The 27,272-nt window shown below is 43.2% G+C and overlaps 1 protein-coding gene across 1 annotated transcript in view; it reads left to right on the top strand.

Moving 5' to 3' along the window:
- The window catches only part of LOC124716822 (trypsin 3A1-like), a 62,173-nt gene extending 35,666 nt beyond the window's left edge, over positions 1 to 26,507 (top strand). The window contains exons 3-4 of the mRNA XM_047243375.1: positions 9,780 to 9,921; positions 26,175 to 26,507. Of these exons, the coding sequence (XP_047099331.1) occupies positions 9,780 to 9,921; positions 26,175 to 26,507 (475 nt within the window). The remainder of the gene's footprint in view (positions 1 to 9,779; positions 9,922 to 26,174) is intronic.
- Positions 26,508 to 27,272: the final 765 nt, after the last annotated feature.

The following is a 27,272-nucleotide window of genomic DNA, read 5'->3' as shown; positions in this document are numbered from 1 at the left end:
GACTTGATCCTTTGCTGCCTTCACTATTTCATCTCTCAAAGCTCTTCCTCTACTGTATTTCTTTCCCCCATACTTTTCAATCATTCCCTAACGCTCTCCCTGAAACTCTCTACAACCTCTGGTTCTGTAAGTTTTGCCAAGTCCCATCTTTTTAATTTCCCACCTTTTCGCAGTTTCTTCAGTTCTAATCTACAGTTCATAACCAATAGATTGTGGTCAGAGCCCAGATCTGACCCTGGAAATGTCTTGCAATTTAAAACCTGTTCCTTAAATCTCTGTCTTACCATTATATAATCTAGCTGAAACCTCCCAGTATCTCCAGGCCTTTTCCATGAATATGACCTTCTTTCATGATTCTTGAACCAAGTGTTAGCTATTATTAAGTTATACTCTGTGCAGAATTCTACCACGCAGCTTCCTCTTTCGTTCCTTACCGCCATTCTGTATTCACATACTACGTTTCCTTATCTGCATTTTCCTACTATCGAATTCCAGTCACCCATTACTATTAAATTTTCGTCTCTCTTCACTATATGAATAATTTCTTTTACCTCCTCATACATTTCATCAACCTCTTCGTCATCTGCAGAGCTAGTTGCCATATAAACTTGTACTACTGTGGTTGGCGTGGGCTTCGTGTCTATTTTTTGGCCACAATAATGCGTTCACTATGCTGTTTGTAGTAGCTTACCTGCACTCCTATTTTTTATTCATTATTAAACCTACTCCTGCATTATCCCTATTTGATTTTGTATTTATAACCCTGTATCCACCTGACCAGAAGTCTTGTTCCTCTTGCCACCGTACTTCACTGATTCCCACTATATCTAACTCTAACCTATCCATTTCCCTTTTTAAATTTTCTAACCTACCTGCCCGATTAAGGAATTTGACATTCCACACTCCGATCCGTAGAACGCCAGTTTTCCTTCTCCTGATAACGACGTCCTCTTGAGTAGTCCCCACCCGGAGATCCGAATGGGCGACTATTTTTGCTATATGGGGAGCAAAATAACTGATGATAGTTGATGTAGAGAGGATATAAAATGTAAACTGGCCATGGCAAGGATAGCGCTTCTGAAGAAGAGGAATTTGTTGAGGTAGAGTATAGATTTAAGTACCAGGAAGTCTTTTCTGAAAATACTTATATGGAGTGTAGCCACATATAGAAGTGAAACATGGACAATAAAAGTTTTAGACAAGGAACAGACTAGAAGCTTTCGAAATGTAGTGCTACAGAGGAATGCTGAAGATTAGTTGGGTAGATCACGTAACGAATGAGGAAGTATTGAATTGGATTGGGGAGAAGAGGAGTTTGTGGCACAACTTGACTAGAAGAAGGGATCGGTTGGTAGGACACGTTCTGAGGCACCAAAGGATCACCAATATGGTACTGCCGGGAAGAGTGGAGGGTAAAAATCGTAGACGGAGACCAGGAGATGAATACACTAAGTAGATTCAGAAGGATGTAGGTTGCAGTAGGTACTAGGGGATGAAGAGGCTTGCACAGGGTAGAGTAGCATAGAGAGCTGCATCAAACCAGTCTCTGGACTGAAGACCACAACAACATTGTATGACCACATATACTCTGGATCCTGCCTTTTATTACATGGCAGCCAGTTAGTCTCAAATGCTATTCTCAAGAAAATGAAAGTCAACATTGAATTATTGAGAAATATTGATATTGTCGACATGTAACTGTCCTTTGGATGAGGGATCTGTGAGGGTCTTTGGTAGTGTATCTGTAGCCACAGATTAGATCATTTTTTCGTTCCATAGATCCGTGCTGAGGAGATTCTCGTGGATGTGGAACATGTCAGTTTTTTTTTTCCTTTTAAAGATTAAATAGCAATACTAATAGTATGAATATATACAATACATCAATTGTTTCTATTAAAAAATTCGTCAATGGGGTAGAAGGAGTTGGCCACTAGTAAGTCTTTCAGGCTCCTTTTAAACTGATCTTTATTTGTAACTAAATTTTTTATGTTTGCTGGAAAATTATTGAAGATGAGTGTTCCTGAGTAGTGAACCCCTTTTTGAACTAAAGTAAGTGCTTTTAAGTCCTTGTGCAGATCATTTTTGCTCCTGGTATTGTATGTGTGAACTGAGCTGTTTGTTGTAAAAAGAGATATATTATTTAGGACAAATTTCATTAAGGAGTAAATATACTGAGAGGCAGTAGTTAGTATACCCAGTTCTTTGAAGAGGTTTCTACAGGACGTCTGTGAATTTACTCCACAAATAATACGTATTACACGCTTTTGGGCTCTGAAAACTTTTGTTTGACTTGAAGAGTTACCCCAAAATATTATACCATATGACATTATGGAATGAAAGTAGGCAAAGTATGCAAGCTTTTTCATTTTTATGTCGCCTATGTCTGCTAACACTCGAATTGCACATTGCATTTGTTAAGACATTTCTGCAGTTCTGTGGTGTGCTCCTCCCAACTGAATTTATTATCACGTTGTAATCCCAGGAATTTAAGACTGTCAACCTCTTCTATCTGCTCATCTTCATACTTTATGCATATGCTGTGTGGAAACCACTTACAGGTTCTGAATTGCATATAGTGAGTCTTTTCCAAGTATAATGTCAGCGAGTTGGCTTTAAACCATTTATTAATATCCATGAAAATATCATTAGAAGATCTTTCTAGAACTACACTGGACATATTATTTATTGCAGTACTTGTGTCATCTGCAAACAATACGAACTCAGCATCTGGCAGTGTAACTGATGAGAGATCATTAATGTACACTAGAAAAAGCAATGGCCTTAAGATCGATCCTTGTGGGACACCACATGTAATTTCTCCCCATTCTGATGATGACTGATGACTTAATTCACTAATCCCTTGCACTGACACCCTTTGTTTCCTGTTAGTGAGGTATGACTTGAACCATTTTGCAGTACTGCCCATTACACCATACATTTCTAATTTATTTAAAAGGATGTTGTGGTTCACACAATCGAATGCCTTTGACAAATCACAGAAAATACCTCCTGCTTGTAACTTGTTATTTAGTGAAATAAGTACATTTTCACTGTAAGTGTAAACAGCTTTCTCGATATCAAAACCCTTCAGAAATCCAAACTGTGGTCTTGATAATATGTTATTTGTGGTCAGATGGTTGAGAAGCTGCCTATATATTACTTTTTCTAAAATTTATGAGAATGCTGACAGAAGTGAAATCGGTCTGTAGTTTGATGGTATCTCTTTATCCCCTTTCTTGAATAGAGGCTTAAAATCTGCTTATTTTAGCCAGTCAGAAAATGTGTCAGTTATAATTGACTGGTTACACAAGTAACTTAGAATCGTACTAAACTCACAAGAACATGCCTTAATTGACTTTGTTGATATTTCATCATAACTACTAGAATTCTTTGTTTTTAAAGATTTTATTAGGGAATTTATTTCTTTTGGTGAAATGAGTGACATATTCATGTACCTGAAGCTATTTGTACAGGCTAGTTTCAGATATTCAAGGGCATTATTTACTGATCCTGACAATCCCATTCTACCAATAACGGATATAAAGTACTTCAAGTACAACAGAAAGGCAACTAGGCCACAGATGATTGAGAAGTTCAATGCATAAGATGATTCAATCTTCAATGTGTGTCTGGATGATAATAACTTATACAGGCATACAACTGTTGCTGATGGTTGGCGGGTTTCAATGGCTGTCCAAAGATGAATGCCTTGGATTAGGTGAAAATATTCGTAGTGTGATGGCTAATTCAGAGCTGGGGTATGCCATACAAGCAAAACCCTACTAGTTTCCATGATATGTCCAACTATTTGCCACTATTTCCAGGGCAACTAGTTCTGCAAGGAGGCTCCATCCCCAAACAGATGACAACACTAGCGAACAAGTAGAGATATGTTCTTCATTATTGTAATTTCCAGCAGTCCCTCAGCTTAGGGATAGAGCTGGTTAGAACCACTCACGCTATCTCCTGCAAAAAGTCATGCTGGTTGAAGGAGTGTATTGATCTAAATACTAGAAAGTGGGCATCTGCAAATAATGATTTTGAAGCAGATTTTTTAAAATTATGAATAATGCAGTTATCAGCCAGGCAATGAAGAATTTGAGAAAACACCACAAAAATCATATCAGAAAAAAATGAGATTTGCGTTATGGCATAATTAAATATCGTACCAGAACAAATTTCGTGATTCACAATCTTCAGTAAGAACTTTGTTGGTGTGGATATGGCAAAGGTTGAAGCAGAGTTCACGAAGTCTGTCAAGTGGGGACACGTACCGGTTTCAGCATGAGTTTGCAGAAACCCGTTTTGCTGATCCAAAGTTACTTTATATTGATAAAGATAGCTTCATCTGTTGGATGAATGACTGCAATCCATGCAAGGTAATAAAGTGCCATGACAGTGCATTTGAGACAAGGTCACATTTAGTATATGAACCTTGTGGTATTGTTCCACAGAGCAAGAAGATTGTCAGCCTTATTACAGATGAAGCAAATGGGTTGCCAGTTGTGGGGTTTGTCTGTCTCTCATCGAGGTGTATGCATATCGCACATTGGGAGGTGTCACCCAGATGCAGGTGAAGGCTCTCATGACTGAAGACTACACGCATTGTTTGTGGTAAATGGAAATGAGCGTTTGGCATCATTGGCCGGGAGGCCCCTTACGAAGCAGGTCCGGCCGCCTTGGTGCAGGTCTTATTACATTCGACGCCACATTGGGCGACCTGCGCGTCCGATTGGGATGAAATGGTGATGAAGACAACACAACACCCAGCCCCTGAGCAGAGAAAATCCCCGACCCAGCCGGGAATCGAACCCGGGCCCCTTAGGATAGCAGTCCGTCACACTAACCATTCAGCTATCGGGGCAAAGATTGTTTGTGGTGCTCCACCGCAACTGCAGCATATGGTGCGACAAACTAGTATTCAATCGTTGGGGCACAAGGTGTACACTGTGCTGCAATCAAAAGTCAGTCTGGAACCTCATGATGATAAGCAGGTCATTTGTGAGGATGGGTCTGACACTCACCAATACTCACACTATTCACTTGATGCAGGTGGTGAGACTGAGAGAGAGTGACAGTGAGTGTAAATGCCGTATGTACCTGAAATATTATGACTTGTTTATCACAGTGGAGATATTTTTTTAATTGCACACTGTGTGTGTTGACATACATGTGTATATCTGTAAGTATATTTGCTGATAAAAATGTGTACTGTGTATACACATATCCACAACATCTGTGCTGACAAAAATGTGTACAACATACACTTGTAAATATTCCTTTTACTATTACAGCGCCATCTATCACAAAGCAAAAAAGTGGTCCAACTAAAACATTCATATTTCTTTACGTACTACACGAATATGTAATAAAAATTGTGGTTCCTATTTAAAAAAAACGCAGTTGATATCCGTTTGACCTATGGGAGCGCCATCTAGCGAGCCAACCAAAGCCCCATCTGGTTTCCCCCTTCAAGCTAGACAAGTTTCGTTCTTTGTAGTTTTTTCGTTTGACGCTTATTTCGTGAGATATTTGGCCCAGGCACGATCAATGGACCACCCTGATACAATATGGGCAGCGATTGTTCACTCTTTCATGCTGAATGTCAATACCATCACCTCTGCTATGTTCTTCATCTAATACAGGTTTTATAATCGATTTTATTATTATTATATCCTCTGAAATGTAATTGGCGCTTGAATTTACCACGAAAATTTGAATTTACCATGAAAATTTGAATTTCCTGAGAAAATTTTAAATTTTCCCAAATACGGGAGGGTAGAAGGGTGAAGGCTGTGGAGGGTGTCGAAGGGAGATATCCCAGGGGATGGGGGAGGGGAGAACAATTCATCTATTGCCTTGATCAGTCAATTAATTTTATATCAATTTAATATCAAAATTGTCCCAGAACTGTCTTTGTCCTCCTACCCACTGCTTCCCTGTTGGCAACACAATACTTCCCCTGTTCTTCTGTACTGGCGGGTCCGCCTCAAGTGACATCCGGTGGCCATTTCTGCTTTAAATAAGGGGTGTGGTTTCTTTTGATCAGACAGTGTATGATTTATAAGACTCTTTCTGCTCGTGGCGTATGTCACACATTTCACACACACAGAGCGTATTCAAAAATTCAGTCGACCAAACGGAGTCAAAAACAAAAATTCTTCGCTAAACAAGTTATGGGAAAAGCATTTTGAGTGAGCAGTAATACACCTGTGGTGAAGGGGACAAACGAAAACTATAAGGGGCAGCCAAAAAAAAGCGAGATTGATGTAGTCTATTTATCTTTTCCAAACTAACCGCCATAACTGTTAATATACCGGGTGATCAAAAAGTCAGTATAAATTTGAAAACTTAATAAACCACCGAAAAATGTAGAAAGAGAGGTAAAAATTGACACACATGCTCTGAGTGACATGGGGTTTCATTAGAACAAAAAAAAAACAACGTTCACAAAATGTCCGACAGATGGCGCTGGACAGCTACCGTGACGGGTGATAGGTACGCCGATATGTTAGAGAATCGCATCATCCCCAGCCTAGCTGATGAACACCCGCTGGAACGTACGATGTTTATGCAGGATGGCGCTACACCCCATATTGTTAGACGCGTTAAAGATCTCTTGCGCGCGTCGTTTGGTGATGATCTTATGCTCAGCCGCCACTTTCGTCACGCTTGGCCTCCCAGATCCCCAGACCTCAGTCCGTGCGATTATTGGCTTTGGGTTTACCTGAAGTCGCAAGTGTATCGTGATCGACCGACATCTCTAGGGATGCTGAATGACAACATCCGACGCCAATGCCTCTCCGTAACTCCAGACATGCTTTACAGTGCTGTTCATAACATCATTCCTCGACTACAGCTATTGCTGAGGAATTATGGTGAACATATTGAGCATTTCCTGTAATTTTTTGAACTTCTGTAATTTTTTTTTGTTCTAATACAACCCCATGTCATTCCAAGCATGTGTGTCAATTTTTACCTCTCTATCTACTTTATTCCGTGATTTATTCAGTTTTCAAATGTATACTGACTTTTTGATCACCCGGTATTTATCTCACTGTGAGACAAGATGTTCATTGCCTTCATGGAAAAGTGTTTGCGGTTGCCTGCGGAACCACGAATGTACCCAAGCATGTACGTCTTCCTCCGAAGCAAAGCGACAGGCACAAACGTCTTTCCTCAGGACTCCAAAAAATTGGAAATCGCATGGACCCGCCCATGTGCTGCCAAGGTTGTTTCGCGTATGCTGCAGAAGATTTGCAGGGAAGCTCTTACAGATTCTCCATGCAATCCCGATCTCCCTCCATGCAATTTCCATATTTTAGGAGCCCTGAAGAAAGATATTCGTGGCCGTCGCTTTGTTTCGAAGAGTTGCGCACCTGGGTGCAATAATGTTTCCGTAGGCAACAGCAAACATTTTTATTTGATTGCCCCCTTCTTGCTTCTTCGAAGATCGTTCCACAAAACTTGATTTGTAATACGGAGTGTTGCGACGTCCAGACATTCGCACTGCGAGTTCTGGCATGCTTACCATTACATATACATTACAACAAATAAAGGTGATGCCAAGACAATGTTGTATTTATTTAAATGGACCATAGTAAAAGCAATGTTCTTCCAGTATAACTGGTTTCTCACAACAACTATACTCGTTTACAAAAAGAAATCGGTTGACCTACACGTCAAAAAAGTACTAACACACATTCAACGAACTTACGGCACGTTTTGCCCAAAATGCCCGCTTCTGAGCCAAAAATAACGTTTCAGAATAGGTAGAGTTACCCCAAAATTTAATGCCGTATGTCACAAGCGAATGAAAATATTCAAAGTAGACGGGTTACCCAGTCGAACTATCAGTTACTGCGGATAATGTTCTAATGGTAAATGTAGCAACATTAAGTCTGTGAACAAGTTCCTGGACATGTGTTTTGCGTGACAGTTTACTATCTATTTGCACATATATAAATCTGAATTGTTCAGTCTCACTAATCATATGCCTATTCTGTGTAATTAGAACGTCAGGTTTTGTCGAATTGTGTGTTAAAAACTGTGAAAACAGTGTTACTGTGACCTTATACTACACGGAACTTACAATACTGGCCATTAAAATTGCTACACCAAGAAGAAATGCTGGTGATAAACGGATATTCATTGGACAAATACATTATGCTAGAACTGGCACGTGATTACATTTTCACGCAATTTGGGTGCATAGATCCTGCGAAATCAGTACCCAGAACAACCACCTCTGCCCGTAATAACGGCCTTGATACGGCTGGGCATTGAGTCAAACAGAGCTTGGATGGCGTGTACAGGTATAACTGCCACCGCAGCTTCAACACGATACCACAGTTCATCAAGAGTAGTGACTGGCGTATTGTGACGAGCCACTTGCTCGGCCACCATTCACCAGACGTTTTCAGTTGGTGAGAGATGTGGAGAATGTGCTGGCCAGGGCAGCAGTCGAACATTTTCTGTATCCAGAAAGGCCCATACAGGACCTGCAACATGCGGTCGTGCATAATCCTACTGAAATGTACGGTTTAGCAAGGATCGAATGAAGCGTAGAGCCACGGGTCGTAACACATCTGGAATGTAACGTCCACTGTTCAAAGTGCCGTCAATGCGAACAAGAGGCGACCGACACGTGTAACCAATGGCACCCCATACCATCACGCCGGGTGGTACGCCAGTACGGCGATGACTAATACACGCTTCCAATGTGCGTTCACCGCGATATCGCCAAACACGAATGCGACCATCATGATGCTGTAATCAGAACCTGGATTCATCCGAAAAAATGACGTTTTGGCATTCGTGCACCCAGGTTCGTCGTCGAGCACATCATCGCAAGCGTACCTGTCTGTGATGCAGCGTCAAGGGTAACCACAGCCACGGTCTCCGAGGTGATAGTCCATGCTGCTGCAAACGTCGCCGAACTGTTCGTGCAGATGGTTGTTGTCTTGCAAACGTCCCCATCTGTTGACTAAGGGATCGAGATGTGGCTGCACGATGCGTTACAGCCATGCGGATAAGATGCCTGTCATCTCGACTGCTAGTGATCCGAAGCCATTGGGATCCAGCACGGCGTTCCGTATTACCCTCCTGAACCCACCGATTCCATATTGTGCTAACGGTCATTGGATCTCGACCAACGGGAGCAGCAATGTCGCGATACGATTAACCGCAATCGCTATAGGCTTCAATCCAAGGTTTATCAAAGTCGGAAACGTGATGGTACGCATTTCTCCTCCTTACACGAGGCATCACAACAACGTTTCACTAGGCAACGCCGGTCAACTGCTGTCTGTGTATGAGAAATCAGTTGGAAACTTTCCTCATGTCAGCACGTTGTAGGTGTCGCCACTGGGGCCAACCTTGTGTGAATGGTCTGAAAAGCTAACCATTTGCATAGCACAGCATCTTCTTCCTGTCGGTTAAATTTCGCGTCTGTAGCACGTCATCTTTGTGGTGTAGCAGTTTTGATGGCCAGTAGTGTTTAATTTGTTGATGTGTGTATTTCAGTTCATTTCATGTTTCAATACGTTACCAGTTTATTATGTCACAAGCTGTGTGGTGAATTTTTAATCCATTAAATAATAACCCTTTATGAAATGCTGTGTTACAGCTGATAATTCTACAAAACTCTGTTTTTGTGACTTAGTTAACAGGAAATTCCATCTGTGGCCAGCACCACGCGGTCAGTCCAGTTGATCTGTACAACCTAAATACGACCCCTGCAGTAGTGGTCTCGTACTAAAATCTTATACTTCTTGCAGGTACCCGGCAGACTTCAAAAAGATTTGCACCATAGTGGGGTTTGGAAGGCGAGCCAGAGACGCGCCGCCATACACGGGTATTCAGAGGGGAGGCAGCTTCCTGATGGAGCCTGGGCAGAAGTGTGGCCTCCCGGAAATCAAAGTGAGTACCACACAGCCCCCACGGCAGTGGGGCTTCAAGCATGTGCCACAGAACAACGCTTCTACTCATCATGTGCTTCATGCTCACTTTTCGGCTCATTTGCTTTCAGCCTGTTTGACTGTTATTGCCAGCCGCTGTGGCCGAGCGGTTCTAGGCGCTTCAGTCCGGAACCGCGCTGCTGCTACGGTCGCAGGTTCGAATCCTGCCTTGGGCATGGATGTGTGTGATGTCCTTAGGTTAGTTGGGTTTAAGTACTTCTAAGTCTTGGGGACTGAAGACCTCATATGTTAAGTCCCATAGCGGTTACAGCCATTTGAACGATTTTTTTATTATTAATTTTAATAATTAACAGCCTCAGTTGCACTGTTTGCCTAGAATTTACCTAAGTTTCAGGTGGGATAACCAAACTGTAGGGAAGCAGCCTACTCACGCCTTATAAAATTCTCATCAGTCTTTCCATTGTGTACCAGCCTAGTCCGCTGTAACTAGCTCTGACGTCATAAATGTTGCGCAATACTTTAAAAATCAGGTAAGTAATCTGAAACAGTTCTAGCATGTCAGGAGTAATACTAAATCAAATGTGTTGAATGTCAGTTCGATAACTTTAACCATTTTCGAAATTTGGACGTTCTTCTGTAAACATCATTGGCGCAACAGAAAAGAGCTAGAGACCTAAAAATTTATATTTAGATTCCTTTTTCATAATAATTTAATAGAAACAGTCTTCTGGATCTCACAAATTAAGATTTTAGTTGAAATTCAATATTTTCTGGTTTTTGTATTAAAAATTAAGGAAGCAAGATAGATTAAGTAGGCTAATAAATAAGGCTAGGATGTTTATATTTAAGTAGAATGGAGATCCGCTATAATCATAAAGATGTGAAAAATTTCAATTGAATAACTATAAAACTATAGCGATAGCGTATCTCCAAAGGGCCAGTTCAGAGCTCGTCTACTGCGTGTAGTGTAATTAAATTAATTCTCTCGCCCAAAATATTTTACTTAGCCACGTCAGACTTTTGTTATGATTACTTACCCGTGTGCTGAATGCTCATTTAAACTGAGAGCTTCATCGGCCATCAGCAAAAGAAGCTATGATTTATTCAATGACTTAAAGTGGTGCATTACTAGCCCAGCGGCTAGTTGGGAGAGCCGATTTGATCAGGCGTTCCCGTAGCCGTCCGCACCGCGGCTTTATATATAAGAACGCTGCGCGTGGAAGTAAGGCCCCAGTTCTCTCCAGACGCAGATTAGCACACCATCTGTGCCGGGAGTCGCGTCGCGTCGCGTCGGTATCATTGCTATAAACAGCCTCAGATGCCGTATTAAGTTACTCGGGATACGCGTAACCATGAAATCGTTTTCGAGTGAAGTGTTAATTCTGGGATGACTTTAATAATCTATCTTCAGTTTGCGTATGTCGTATATTCGCGTGCCGCCGCGGGACAGACATTCTACCATTATTTAGCGTGGCGTTTGATGAACATTACCATCAAATTATGGCGAGCATTCACTTATACATTTAATTTGAACAGTTATAGTTGTATCAGCGCATTAGACTCTGAACTGCTCTGGTAGTTGGATTGTGTGGATTTTTTTTTCATCTGTGACTTTCAGAGTATATCGAACGTTTTTTCACGATCGTTTTTGATTATGAATCCCAGACAATCTCCTAATTCCTCAGAGCTATAAGCTGTAGCTATAAGTGTATTTCTCAGATGAAGTGGCCACTAGGAATTCTAATTACAGGCTTCACGTTTTGCTAATCACTTTCTGGATGCCAATATTGTAGTTAGAGAGCCAGTGTTGAGAACGGCAAAAGACAGCATAAATAATAGGAACATTTATATAACAATTAATTCCACCTGCCGCCCCACATATGGTTAAACAGCAGGGAAAAGTATCTTTTCTTTTCTACATAACATTCTACGTTTAAACAACAGAATAAATTCCAACCCGCCGCCCCACAAAACCTACTTCAGAATAACAGTAGCTACCGTCTTTCCATAGTGGACACCGTCAAGCTAAAATTACAAATCCATAAATTATAGTCAGACTGTAAAACTTATCTGGCACTGCCTCGGCCCCACTTTGTGACTGCATGCGGCACCCACGAGTGCTGTACTGGAACTTGAGCTTTGAGCATAGTTGACCTATGTCGGTCAATAGTTTTTAAGTGTGTTGACTGAAGCGATGTTCGCCAAGTCACACTTTAGCATATTTCCGCTGTCATTCCCTAAGTTGAATGGCAGTGGTCTCCAGGCCCGAATTATGATGCAGTGGTCCACACACAGTTTTTACAGTATGTGTGTGGATCACCTCCATGGAGGCAAATTGAGTACCCCATTGCCGCCACATTTCCCCTACTTTAGTGTTTTCTACAACTCATAACCATAAATTCGCCAAGAAGCTCAATCAGGCACATGTATCAGTTTTTGACTTGATTTAGACCATTTCAGCTCAAATAAACTAATCTTGAATAATGACCATCTATTTTATATGGCCCGTATTGTCGGATGTTACAGATTAAATATAGACTTGTTCCTAAGTTCAATCATGACTATTTGTGTGCTAAGTCAATAAGATGTTCATGCGTTGTAACCATAGCTAAGCAGGTGCTTAACAATTACGTCTTAAAAACTTCTATACCTAGTCGTAATAATGACGATGTTGGCTACATACGATCCTTCCCACTCCTGAGTTCCTTTTAGGCCATTAAACTTTGTGCTTAAGCACAAAAATTTTCCTAGATAGGCCATACCTTGTAAGCACATATCTTCCTCATATCATGACCTATGAATACTTCATAAATGTTAAGACACTCGATCTAATTACATTCTGCACAGGTTAACATACAGTGTGTTACAAAAAGCTATGGCCAAACTTTCAGGAAACATTCCTCACACACAAAGAAAGAAAATGTTATGTGGACATGTGTCCGGAAATGCTTACTTTCCATGTTAGAGCTCATTTTATTACTTCTCTTCAAATCACATTAATCATGGAATGGAAACACACAGCAACAGAACGTACCGGCGTGACTTCAAACACTTTCTTACAGGAAATGTTCAAAATGTCCTCCGTTAGCGAGGATAAATGCATCCACCGTCCGTCGCATGGAATCCCTGACGCGCTGATGCAGCCCTGGAGAATGGTGTATTGTATCACAGCCGTTCACAATACGAGCACGAAGAGTCTCTACATTTGGTACCGGGGTTGCGTAGACAAAAGCTTTCAAATGCCCCCATAAATGAAAGTCAAGAGGGTTGAGGTCAGGAGAGCGTGGAGGCCATGGAATTGGTCCGCCTCTACCAATCCATCGGTCACCGAATCTGCTGTTGAGAAGCGTACGAACACTTCGACTGAAATGTGCTCCATCGTGCATGAACCACATGTTGTGTCGTACTTGTAAAGGCACATGTTCTAGCAGCACAGGTAGAGTATCCCGTATGAAATCATGGCGGTGAATCGAGGAAGTACAGTACATACGAAACTAAAATGAGCTCTAACATGGAAATTAAGCGTTTCCGGACACATGTCCACATAACATCTTTTCTTTATTTGTGTGTGAGGAATGTTTCCTGAAAGTTTGGCCGTACCTTTTTGTAACACCCTGTATAAGCCCTTTTCTTTAGCTATGCCTTCTATTTCACTTTACTAGTAAATTCAACGTCAGGAGTTAGGTTGACGTCTTGTCCCAACAAGTAACTATCATATAGTTTATGTGCAGGCGCAAGGTATTGTGTCCGGCTAGGTGGGTCTCACGATGCTACGGTCAGTTCCAGTACAGCACTTGTGGCTGCCGCATCGCGGTCGCGAAGTGGGGCCGAGGCAGTGCCAGATAAGTTTTATAGTCTGACGATAAATTATGGATTTGTAGGTTTAGCTTGACGATGTCCACTATGGTCAAACGGTAGTTACTGTTATTCTGCAGAAGTTTGGGTTATCCCAACTGAAACCTAGGTAAAATCTAGGCAAACAGTGCAACTGCGGCTGTTAATTATTAAAAGTAAAAAAATGACAAATTGTTATCGTTTGATTTTATCATAATTCAGGATACTTAAGTCTGGTAAATAGTGTTTCAACAAGTGTACCAGGCGTGTCTCTCCAAAAGCATGGACCCCAGGTCCCCTAACTTGAACCAGTTGGATTCCTTCGAATCAGGAAATTTGTGACTTTTGGCGTATTGCATCTCTGCTGGAAGTGCCAATGAACTCTGGGAGCCGATTGTGGATGGTTGTCAGTGCATTCGGGAAACGCCTGGATCGATACGTGAACATGACTTTCATGCAGGCTCGGGCATAAACCTGTGGACTGGAATTGTGGGAGCGCTTCTGGGTCGTTACCTATTGCTGGACTAGTTATATCCTCCCTTGTATCGTAAGTTTCTTTGCAATATTTTGCCGGTGCAATACAAAACGTTCCATATGGTGTTCGAGGACGATAGCTACGGTTTCAGCTTGATGTTGCACCGCCACCATTTGGAATGAATAACTATTTAAATGAAGCATTTACAGAGAAATGGATTGGTCGAGTAGGTCCTATGTTCCGGCCTCCATGTTCCCCGGACCTTAACCCACTAGATTTTTATTTGTGCATACACTTAAACGAACAAGTTTGTAGTAGTCCACCCATGGATGTAAGCTACCTAATAGCTCGCGTACATGACAATGTCGGATGCAGGCGTTTTGCGTACGGTGCAGCAAAATGTGTTCCAGCGAATGTCGAAGTGTTTGCAAATGCAAGGTGGTCGCTTTGAACATCTCCTCTGAGGTGGGCGTTGCTCGTACGTGTACGTACTGTCTCTGTGAAGATAAACCTGGACATGAAACGTGCGTAGCATGCTGTGCAATCTAGCGTAGCCTACCTATTGGATACAGACGATGTTACTCTATGCAATATTATTTTCTATTCGCTTTACTTGTGTCATTTACGAAACAAAGTGGTCTTCACGTCTGCAAGAAATTCGTGTTATGTCTTAATGTTAATGCAACAAGACATCGCACTCTGGAAGTGTAAACTTGATGCAATTTGATGCTTTAACTGCCAAAAAGGAATGTTTGGCGCGAACCCGACTCGAACATCGGCGAGTGTGCATTTCTTTTCCCCACGGCACTGCCTCTTCTCACTGAGCTAATGGGACAGCTCTGGCAGAGTGCAGAAGGGTTCATGCTGTCTGTTCTTGGCCATGCTGCGTGCAGTTACAGTGTAGCCAGAGTCTCGATTTTTAAATCGACTTTCTATTAGACCCGTTGGCGAAACTAGGTTTTGCTAGATACACTTTTGTCCTGAATTGGGATGATGAATTGCACACTGAACGCCAATCACGGCATTTTTCCTTCATCCTGTTCTGTGTATGTCCTGGTAATAATAATTTCGTGTTGCTTAATATTCTGGTGCAAATCCTTCAATTGGAAGTCACTTCAGCAACTTTTGTCTCCATAACCAGTTATCCAATTGGGAGAAGACCTACAGTTTGACACGGAATCGGAAACATGTTTCGTTTCTGGCGAATCTCCACAGCCAGCCGGTGTGGCTGAGCGGTTCTAGGCGCTGCAGTGTGGAACCGCACAACCACTGCGGTCGCAGGTTCGAATTCTGCCTCGGGCATGAATGTGTGTGATGTCCTTAGATTAGTTAGGTTTAAATAGTTCTAAGTTCTAGGGGACTGATGAACTCAGATGTTAAGTCCCATAGTGCTCAGAGCCATTTGAACCATTTTTTGAATCTCCATCATTGAGAAGTGTTTGCTGGGTTAACAAACAGAAATAAAAATTTGATCCCACTGAGAATCAATTCCATGAAATGATTAAACGTGTCCACACTCCAAAATATGTCAGTTTCTTGCTTTTGACCAAGGCAGCAGCTGACAGTATCATCCTTTGAAAGGCCCTCTCGACTGGCTTGGAGGCCACATGTCCCATCTCACTATTGTGTGATAGTTTAGTGAATGCACACACATGACAAGTAGACAGTCTTTTACGAATTTCCATGTTCATCCTGGATCATATTGTAAGATGGCAAGAACTATGCCCCTTACATGAAGACATTAAAGATCACCTAACTCACATTGAGCGAACAGTAGGGCTGAACAAAAATGACTCATAAGGCACACTGCATCTTGTAGAGGGTATAGTATGGACGTATTGGAATAATTAATGGTGATGGTTTTAAAGTAACTCACACGACATGAAAACTTTGTGGAAATATGTCGATTTACTGGAGGCTAGTTTATGCCAGGGAAGTATTCAGAATTGACCATGGCCGGGTGGGGAGCGGCAAAGGGAAGCGACAATAGGCAGCTTAGGGCGGCTCAAGCTCTGAAAAAGCGGTAACGGGGCACGGCCTCCAGCTGCCTTAAGATGAGTGACAGTGAGGGGGTGGTTGACCCAATGCTGGTGTACCGGGAAGCAGATGGAAAACTTGTATGCCTGTTGATAAATGTCTGTCCTCCCGTTTTCAGTGAAACATGCAAGAAAGCCGCGTAAAGCTACGGTGGAGCGGTCAACAGAGGTCAAAATATGCATGTTTGTGACAACAGCAACTTTATCCTGAATTCATGGTCCGCAGAGTCTGAAGTAAATCAGGTGAAGAGCGACAGAATGAGATATGCTGGCCTCCGATGGGAACGTAGGACCAAGGAATTTGAAGTACTCTCCTGGGAGTCAGAATTCCGGAAAAATTGGTGTTTTGTGCAGACACTAACCTTCATGGGTGGCCTGGGAGGAGCTAAATAGCAGAAGTTGAGAGGACGGGAAATTTTGTGGGAATTTGTTCACTTCCCAGAGCAGGCATTGATCGGCGCTGGAAAGCGACGCATAATTAACGCGACTTGCGCTGCAATTGGCATAAGTGATTTTTCTGAAGGGGAAACCAAAGCGAAGAGTGGACTGGGAGAAGTATCCGTAGAGGTCTTCCATTCTGAGCTTGCCTAGGGTGCGGACATGGCGTTCATCACTCAGCTTGCCTGAGAAAGAGTGAGCATCTCTGCAGTTTAGGATTTAGCAAATGGAACAATTGAGCTTGAAGATAGGAAGTTTTGGTTCAGCTATGTACTGAGCAAGATAGCTAGGAGTGAATAGACGAGCGCAGCCTTGCAGCACCACGAGGTCAGCCGACGTCCGCACAATGACACCGCTCCGCCGCGCTGTATTCAGTGATATTGCGCCATCTCCGGCCACTGATTAATTTGTTGGATCACGTCGGCAAGGTTTCCTTGAGGGTTTCATGGGCCATGTACTGTAGAATTCTTCTCACACATCGCATTACGCCTGGGTCAGTCGATAGGAATTACTTTTGAGTTATCGTGCTTTACTCCATACAAACGCAATTTATTACCACTGCCTGATAGGAGAGTCTTGTATTGTGATGATTGAAGGGGAGTTAAAATAAATTTGTGCTAATCGACTGCATCTGTTTTCAATCAAGTAGTTGAAATCCCAAGTCACTTTCTTAATTAATTTTATGTTCAACATTTGCATCTGATGTTCAATAGCTGAATATAACATCAATGTGCACCCATTTTTAATTAAAAGTGATCAATTCTGAATCAATTACTGTCAACACTGCCACCGCAGTTCAATCAGGAGTCACAGGGCCTTATTACTTTTTTTTTGCGTTATCTGATATTGTGGCAGTTTTGCACTCTCTGTTGATCTGTTAGTCAATTAGCTGGGGCGAACACACGCCAAAACCAGATAAGTGACAGGTGGGGTGTTACAATATAAAATGTTCACATATTTTGTGACTCCTAAATGCCCCCTCCCCCCACCCCCCAGTGATTCATGTAAATACCGGAAGAGAAATCGAAATAATTCCTTAGGAAGCACTATTTGAAATTCATTGCCTCTTTGGGACTTGATGATGATGACTTTGGGACTTACGAAATAATATTCACTCTCTCGACATACAGGCCTTTACTGTTTCACTTTCATGAATCCTCTTTTTAATTTCACGAAAGCATTCATCTTGATCTTGGAGTTTTCTAATGTCATGAAGCAGGTGAGGTATGTGAGTAATAACATAAGTCACAATCAGACCTGAAGCACTATTTTTCACCAGCTGATAGTCTCTTCAGTAATTCTCACTGGAATCAAACATAAAACTCAACCCTTCTGCGACCACTTTTTCTGAACTGTTTATAATATGGAACTCGAACTTAAAGGTTACATTTCTTGTTATCCATCTAGCAATAGGACCAGTCTTGCATGCGCTGTCTAAGACGGAAATGGGCCTTGGCTGTCAGCCTCTGCAATGAACTTTCGATGCTCTAAATAGCATCGAAGTATTTCCATGCCAAACAGAAGAGCAGAGGCTTCCAATTCATAAATTGAGTACCTTGTAGTTCATTTAATCCCTTTCAGGTACAGTCAGTTGCTTTCTCGCCCACTTCCTGCTCCTGCAGCAAAGCAACTCCTACCTCTGGGGCCAAAACATCTGTCTGAAGAATGAAGGCTAATGCCAGGACTGACGTCAACACTTCCTTCAGTGCCAAAAAATTTGTCTTTCTGTGATGGCCCAAAAGAAGTTCACATCCTTCTTTCCGCAACTCGTTAAGTGGATCAGCCTTCTCGGCAAAAGGGCCGATGAACTTCCTAAAAGCATTGGCCATACAAATCTGACAATTTCTTTAACGTTTTCCAGGGGTGATGACTAAAATCTTCCTCTCTCTTTGGGTCGGTATGAATCCCTTCATTTGAAACTATGTTCCCTAGAACCTGTATAGAGTATCAGGGAAGCACAACCTTTTGTGGATTAATCATCAGATCTGCGTTTCTTAATCGCTCAGAATTGTCACGCAGGTGCCGTACGCGCTCCTGAAGCGAGCTATTAACACCACTGAATCGTCAAGATAATGGCACGGATATCGAAGCTTTATGTTGGAAAACACAGCATCCATTACCTGCGAGAGAAGGCAATGCTTGAAGCTAATCCAAAGGGGACACATTTTAACTCAAATATCTTCCAATATAATATGAATGCTGTAACCAGCGTCAAACCTTCCTCCAAGCATGTTTGATTACAGGCCTTATTGATAACTAAGGTGGGAAAGACCTGCACTCCCTGAAACCATCTTAGGCACAAATTACAATCAGGCAGTCGCACTGATCTCAGGACTCCCTCTTTACTTAATTCACAGTAATTCACCACCAGGAGGTGCCCACCAGTACATTTGGGAGCCAAGAACTTTGTAACAGCATAAGGAGATTTAGGCGACCAGATTTCTCTACATTATAACTTTCCTACATCTTCGTCTAATATTTGCGGTATGAGTGGCGGTAATCTACAGGATTGCTTCTTAACTGGCAGCATATCTTTTAAGTCAGTATGACATTCTAGAAGTCCAGTAATTCATTGGTCAACACATCTGGCAATTCTGCACACAGGTCCTTGATCCTTATCTGAGGAAATTCATCTGAAGGGGCTAACTGTTCATCTGATGAGTCTGGCTGCCTCACATCATCAGCTTCCATACTGCATATATCATACACTACTGGCCATTAAAATTGCTACACCACGAAGATGACGTGCTGCAGACGCGAAATTTAACCGATAGGAAGAAGATGCTGTGATATGCAAATGATTAGCTTTTCAGAGCATTCACTCAAGATTGGCGCCGGTGGCGACACCTCCAACGTGCTGACATGAGGAAAGTTTCCAACCGATTTCTCATACACAAACAGCACTCGACCGGCGTTGCCTGGTGAAACGTTGTTGTGATGCCTCGTATAAGGAGGAGAAATGCGTACCGTCACGTTTCCGACTTTGATAAAGGTCGGATTGTAGCATATCGCGATTGCGGTTTATCGCATCGCGACATTGCTGCTCGCGTTGGCCGAGATCCAATGACTGTTAGCAGAATATGGAATCGGTGGGTTCAGGAGGGTAATACGGAACGCCGCGCTGGATCCCAACGGCCTCGTATCACTAGCAGTCGAGATGACAGGCATCTTATCCGCATGGCTGTAACGGATCGTGCAGCCACGTCTCGATCCCTGAGTCAACAGATGGGGACGTTTGCAAGACCTCAACCATCTGCACAAACAGTTCGACGACGTTTGCAGCAGCATGGACTATCAGGTCGACGCTGCATCACAGACAGGAGCGCCTGCGATGGTTCACTCGACGACGAACCTGGGTGCACGAATGGCAAAACGTCATTTTTTCGGATGAATGCAGGTTCTGTTTACGGCATCATGATGGTCGCATCCGTGTTTGGCGACATCGCGTGAACGCACATTGGAAGTGTGTATTCGTCATCGTCATACTGGCGTATCACCCGGCGTGATGGTACGGGGTGCCATTGATTACACGTCTCCGTCATCTCTTGTTCGCATTGACGGCACTATGAACAGTGGGCGTTACATTTCAGATGTGCTACGACCCGTGACTCTGCCCATCTTTCGATCGCTAAAAAACCCTACATTTCAGCAGGATAATGCTCGACCGCTTGTTGCAGATACTGTACGGGCCTTTCTGGATACAGAAACTGTTCGACTGTTGCCCTGGCCAGCACATTCTCCAGATCTCTCACCAATTGAATACGTCTGGTCAATGGTGGCCGAGCAACTGGCTCGTCACAATACGTCAGTCACTACTCTTGAGCTGTGGTATCGTGTTGAAGCTGCATGGGCAGCTGTACCTGTACACGCCATCCAAGCTCTGTTTGACTCAATGCCCAGGCGTATCAAGGCCGTTATTACGGGCAGAGGTGGTTGTTCTGGGTACTGATTTCTCAGGATCTATGGACCCAAACTGCGTGAAAATGCAATCACATGTCAGTTCTAGTATAATATATTTGTCCAATGAATACCCGTTTATCATCTGCATTTCTTCTTTGTGTAGCAATTTTAATGGCCAGTAGTGTACATCGTCATGTTCATGTTACACTGCTTGACAAGCAATAACGTCGAGACATGATCCCACTTCTTTTTATGACGTCTCATGTCTTCTGGTCTAGATGCATGCATTGTTTCAGTTGAGAAGGCTGGCATAAGAGGCAATCATCCACAACTGTTGTAACTGGACTGTGATTGATAAAGCCATAGGTATGACATTGACATCCGAGCTCCTCAACACATGTTCTACTAGTGACCGATCTTGTGATCTTGCTGGCCACGGAAGTACCTCAACGTCAAGCGGTCAGTTCGTAGGTACACAAGCTGTGTGTGGTCGAGTATTTTCCAGTTGAAAAATGGGACCGAGACGCTGCTAAACGAGGACGCAAGATGTACTTGATGTACCATTGTGTGCTGAGAGATCGCTCAGTCACTAAAAGCCTTGATCTGATGTGATACCAAGCTGCGTGCATGACACCCAGAGTAACATCGCCGTTCCGCTCCAGAATATTGGAAGAATCGGATCTCTCCTCAGATCTGTCATACTGGCCATTTGTGAGTATCTGGGAAAGGGCAGAACTGTGATTTATGGGTAGTCCGAGTTTTACAGGCATGGCACCACTCCATATGCAGCCGTTTGTGGTGTTAACAACAATCCACGCAGGGGACGGTAATTCCGTAATCGAGTTGGAGTTAGCTTCTGAGCAATGGTGTCAGTTGCCACAGAATGTTACAGGGAGTCTGTTGCTCTTTCTCAGACAGCTGGCGCAGGTGTGAAAGGGTTATCATGTTCTTGGTGAACAGTGTGGCAGTCCTCTCTCGTGGTGGTCTGAGGTGTTCGACTGAAACCTAGGTGTCGAGCATGCCTGCCCATGCAGTCCAACATCGGGCCACTCTCCCATCCAAATGTTCCAAAAATACGGACATCGCACGATTCGGCCAGCTAGCCAAATGGAGACCACGTGGCTTGTTTCGTGCTTAACTGCTCAGTCATCAGTGCCCATACAAATTCCCAATTTTTCTCAATCCAGTCATGTCACTTTTACCGAATGATGACGACAATACAAACACCCAGTCCCCAGGCGTAGAAAATCCCCGACCCAGCCGGGAATGGATCCTGGGAGCCCGTGATCCAGAGACAGCAACGCTATCCACTACATCACGAGCTGTGAATGTCCTCAGTGGGGCGCCATTGAAAGTTTGTATGATGCTGACAATGCTGTCTCAAGAGTATGCAGCATCTGCGTGTCCTCCACAGTGATCATTCAGTACCTGACGCTGTTCATGCCATTTATGTGCCCTACCAGGCAGGACATGTTCTATGAGCAGAGGGCGCTCTCCCTAACAGAGTATTTCTACACCACCACCCATCTGGTAGACGTCCAAGAGGGGTCGTCTGCAAACGAGGTAATGACGCTGGAAGAAGCAGATCCAGTAGCCAGGTCTGAAGAAACTCGAGATAGAAATAAATGGTTAAACATATTGTAAGGTCGCTATAATTTCGCACCTTACAACCACTCATCCACATACTTTGCCGTTAACTACAGCCACAATTAGATATCATTTGATAGGTTGTAGATCGTATACATGAATATTTAAAGGAGACTGACATTGTCATGCACACCTTCTACGTAATTGTTAATGCTTATTGCATGACATGTGACGGAGTGTCTTTATTATAAAAACGGCGTAATGAATGATTGCCTATACTAGTAGAGGTTGGAACGCCAGTGGAGATGAAACGGCAAGTATAACTCAAACTCTGGGTGGAAGGCCCGCACAGGTGTTGGTCCTGCTTAAACACAGGAAGTAGCTAGACGGACGTCGTGGCACCTGAGCTCTGGAGCACAACAGGTGACGGCCGGCCGCTATTGTAGTATGTCCAGAAATATAACCGTGTAATACTTCCGAACTCTGCAAATCTTGGATGCAGGTGAAAGGAAGGAAGACGCGGCACCTCTGAAACGACGCAGCCTGGGTTATTTCCAAGGACTTTTACTCAGAAGCGTACCATTGTACGAGTATAGGTTTTTCTTCGCAAAGTTTCCGCGCTCGACGACAAAAGACTAAAATATGGTTGGTCGGCGTTCGGAAGAATCTGTAGAAAGGGAGAATATTCCTTGGTTTCGGGAATTATGATTCATTTTCGGAATTACGAGGGTGGGAAGCTGAGCCTTGCTGGGAAGCCAGCAGTGGAGAGACATGGTCTTCCGTTGTCAGCGCCCGTGTGTGACGATCGCCCGATATCAGCTTTGTGGGTACAGATGGACTTGCTGTCTTTGCTCTCAGGAGAGTTTAGAGTTAGAACAGTTAGGCACTGTACTGTTGTGAATCTATACGATTCTGGACTTTGCCTTCGGGTTGGGAGTCGTCGTTGAGTACGCAGCGTTCAGTAATTGAGAGCACATCCTATGCCTATACTTACCTTGAGACGTTATGTGAACTCTGTCCTTGTGGCTGGGAGTTCGCGTTTCTCGTCAGTAGAACACAGAGAGGAGAAGACAGTATTAGAGTATATTAGTCAGACGACCGCCTTCTGCCTTCCTAGTGTTTGAAAGAGTTTATCTGTGGCTGGAGTTCTTCCATCGTGGCAGACGAGTACGAGAACCAACACTGCGACACACCGTACACGTACATACGGTGATATCACAAACTGCTTCGGCTTATTAGGGCTATAAAAGCTAAACAGCTGTGATCACGTTAGTTTATTTCTACTGAGGTTCCACACCACCGTAGATCATATTTGAAAGTAGTGTCTTCTAGTGTTTGGTACGTAGATGATGTCAGTCATTTCGCGTTATTGAATTAGATCTCGCGGTCATAATAAGGGGCAGAGTTGGGCAATTCATTAGTAATTTTAGTTAGGAAATGTAAGCTTTGTAATATAATGTTTTTTATCTACAATAAATATATAAGCAAGCACAACGTTTATCATTTAGTAGCATTATTTGCCATAATCATTCATTTGTGTTTAGATTCTAATTTATAAAATTAAGAGATCCTAAGATCTGCTTCAGGGGGTAGTCAGACAGGGCCAAATCATCATTTTGGGGTTTATTATTTTCCGTTGCGCACATTTATTTTTACACCCACCTCGAGTAGCATCTTGTAATATGTAATAAAATTTCTGTGATATTACAACTATTTTGGAGCGATTCGTGGACTTGATGTGTTACTCATTTTATTATGTTCTGTGTATGTCTTGTATTTGTATATTTTTGTCTTCTGCCATGGGCCTAAGTGGTCTGTGTAAGCGCAATAAATGACGATGACGGTGACCAGGCCTGGTAACGACAGTAAACAAAAATAAAGCTAGAGCACTGTGGTGTCGTTTCTACTTGTGACGGGCAATTTCAGCTCTGATAACTTACTATATACAGGGTGGTCCATCGATGGTGACCGGGCCAAATATCTCACGAAATAAGTATCAAACGAAGAAACTATAAAGAACGAAACTCGTGTAGCAACAAGGGGGAAACCAGATGGCGCTATGGTTGGCCCGCAAGATGGCGCTGCCATAGGTCAAACGGATGTCAACTGCGTTTTTAAAAATAGGAACCCCCCATTTTTTATTACATATTCTTGTAGTACGTAAAGAAATATGAATGTTTTAGTTGGACCACTTTTTTCACTTTGTGATAGATGGCGCTGTAATAGTCACAAACGTATAAGTACTTGGTATCACGTAACATTCCTCTAGTGCGGACGGTATTTGCTTCGTGATACATTACCCGTGTTAAAATGAACCGTTTATCAATTGCGGAAAAGGTCGATATCGTGTTGATGTATGGCTATTGTGATCAAAATGCCCAACGGGCGTGTGCTATGTATGCTGCTCGGTATCCTGGATAGTTACGTTATTTAAGGAAACAGGAAGTGTTCAGCCACATGTGAAACGTTAACCACGACCTGCAACAAATGATGATGCCCAAGTAGGTGTTTTAGGTGGTGTCGCGGCTAATCCGCACATCAGTAGCAGACAAATTGCGCGAGAATCGGGAATCTCAAAATCGTCGGTGTTGAGAATGCTACATCAACATCCATTGCACCCATACCATATTTCTATGCATCGGAAATTGCATGGCGACGACTTTGAACGTCGTGTACAGTTCTGCCACTGGGAACAACAGAAATTACGGGACGATAGCAGATATTTTGCACGCGTTCTATTTAGCGACGAAGCGTCATTCAACAACAGAGGTTACGTAAACCGACTTAATATGCGCTATTGGGCAACTGAAAATCTACGGTGGCTGCGACAAGTGGAACATCAGCGACCTTGGCGGCATTATTGGAGGAAGGATAATTGGCCCCCATTTTATTGATGGCAATCTAAATGGTGCAATGTATGCTGATTTCCTACGTAATGTTCTACCGACGTTACTACAAGATGTTTAACTGCATGACAGAATGGCGATGTACTTGTAACATGATAGATGTCTGGCACATAGCTCGCGTACGGTTGAAGCGGTATTGAGTAGCATATTTCATAAGAGGTGAATTGGTCGTCGAAGCACCATACCATGGCCCGCACGTTCACGGGATCTGACGTCCCCGGATTTCTTTCTGTGGGGAAAGTTGAAGGATATTTGCTATCGTGATCCACCTACAACGCCTGACAACGTATGTCAGCGCATTGTCAATGCATGTGCGAACATTACGAAAGGCGAACTACTCGCTGTTGAGAGGAATGTCGTTACACGTATTGCCAAATGCATTGAGGTTGACGGAAATCATTTTGAGCATTTATTGCATTAATGCGGTATTTCCAGGTAATCACACTGTAACAGCATGCGTTCTCAGAAATGATAAGTTCACAAAGGTACATGTATCACATTATAACAACCGAAATAAAATGTTCAAACGTACCTACGTTATGTATTTTAGTTTAAAAAACCTACCTGTTACCAACTGTTCTTCTAAAATTGTGAGCCATATGTTTGTGACTACTACAGCGCATGTATCACAAAGCGAAAACAGTGGTCCAACTAAAACATTTATATTTCTTTACGTACTACACCAATATGTGATAAAAAATGGGGGTTCCTATTTTAAAAAAACGCAGTTGATATCCGTTTGACCTATGGCAGCGCCATCTAGCGGGCCAACCATAGCGCCATCTGGTTTCCCCCTTTAAGCTAGACAAGTTTCGTTCTTCGTAGTTTTTTCGTTTGACGCTTATATTTGGCCCGGTCACGATCAATGGACCACCCTGTATACTCGGCTGTGGTGTGTATCTGGAGATGACCGTGTCCTCTGGGTTTTTCACTTTTTGACACCTTATCACGTGTTCTAGGTCCTTCAGTTTATTGTTGCGCAATGTATTTAACTTTAAAATCAGGGAGCCGTTTATTGGACCACCTGTACACGGAGTGTGGCTGTAAAGCGACAAGCTGTACTCTCTGTCGTCGGCAGGACAACGGGCTGTGCACCTTCGACGTGCAGACGAAGTCCGCCTGCAAGGGCGACTCGGGGGGGCCCGTCTTCTGCGGCACGCCCGCCTTCCAGACGGGCCTCATCGTGGGCGTCGTCTACAAGAACGAGTGCGCCAAGTGGTGCGGGGCGCCCGCACAGTTCAACTACCACATCTTCGTGGGCTTCTACCGGGACTGGATCCTCTCCCGCATACACGAGCCGTTCCGCGTCCGCTCTGCTGCTGTGGTCCCGGCAGCCTCGCAGCTCATTTCGCTTTGTACACTCGCCGTGTCTCTGCTCAGCTTTGCAATAAACGACCACTCATCTGCATGACTTGCTGTACGTCCCACCATCACGAAACAGTCTGAGTAGCCCTCTTACGTTGTTTCCAGCCGGTGTGGTAATTTGGAAAATGGGTTTAATCATAAAGTCGCACAATAATTCTCGCCGTGAAGCAGCGTTGCGACAATAGCAATATACGAGGGGCGTTTGAAAAATCCGTGCAAAGTCCGAGAGATGGCACCACCGGCGCATATTCAGGTCATGTTTAGTTAGTAGCATCTTTGGAAAGAGCGCACACCAAGGTTCACCCACATTGGTCTATTTCCTTGTGTTTGGCATTCGTGTGAATCAAGGAAGTCGAGTGATTGTCAAAAAATGGACGAACAAGAATTTCATGTTGTGATTAAACATTACTTTATGAAAGGCAAAACATCTCAGGACACTAAAGAGAAGCTTGATAAACATCACGGAGACTCTGCACCTTCGATTCGAACAATTTATAAGTGGTTTCAAAATTTTCGGAGTGGCCATATGGGCACAAGTGATGCTGAACGTTCTGGACGCCCTGTGGAGGTTACGACTCCAGAAATCATTGATAAAGTCCATGATATGGACGACAGCAGAGTTAAGGTGCGTGGGATTACTAGTGCCGTGGGCATCTAGAGTGAACGGGTACAAAATATTTTGCATAAACATTTGAACATGAGAAAGCTATCCGCAAGATGGGTTACGCGATTGCTCAAGTTTGACCAAAAACGGAATAGTGTGAAGTGTTGTAAGGATGGTTTTGAAGCTGTTCAGGAAGAATCCGCAGGA

Source organism: Schistocerca piceifrons, chromosome 9 (assembly GCF_021461385.2).
Source record: "Schistocerca piceifrons isolate TAMUIC-IGC-003096 chromosome 9, iqSchPice1.1, whole genome shotgun sequence".
NCBI lineage: Eukaryota > Metazoa > Arthropoda > Insecta > Orthoptera > Acrididae > Schistocerca > Schistocerca piceifrons.
Note: the sequence above shows the minus strand (reverse complement) of the source record. Positions and strands in the feature narration are given on the sequence as shown.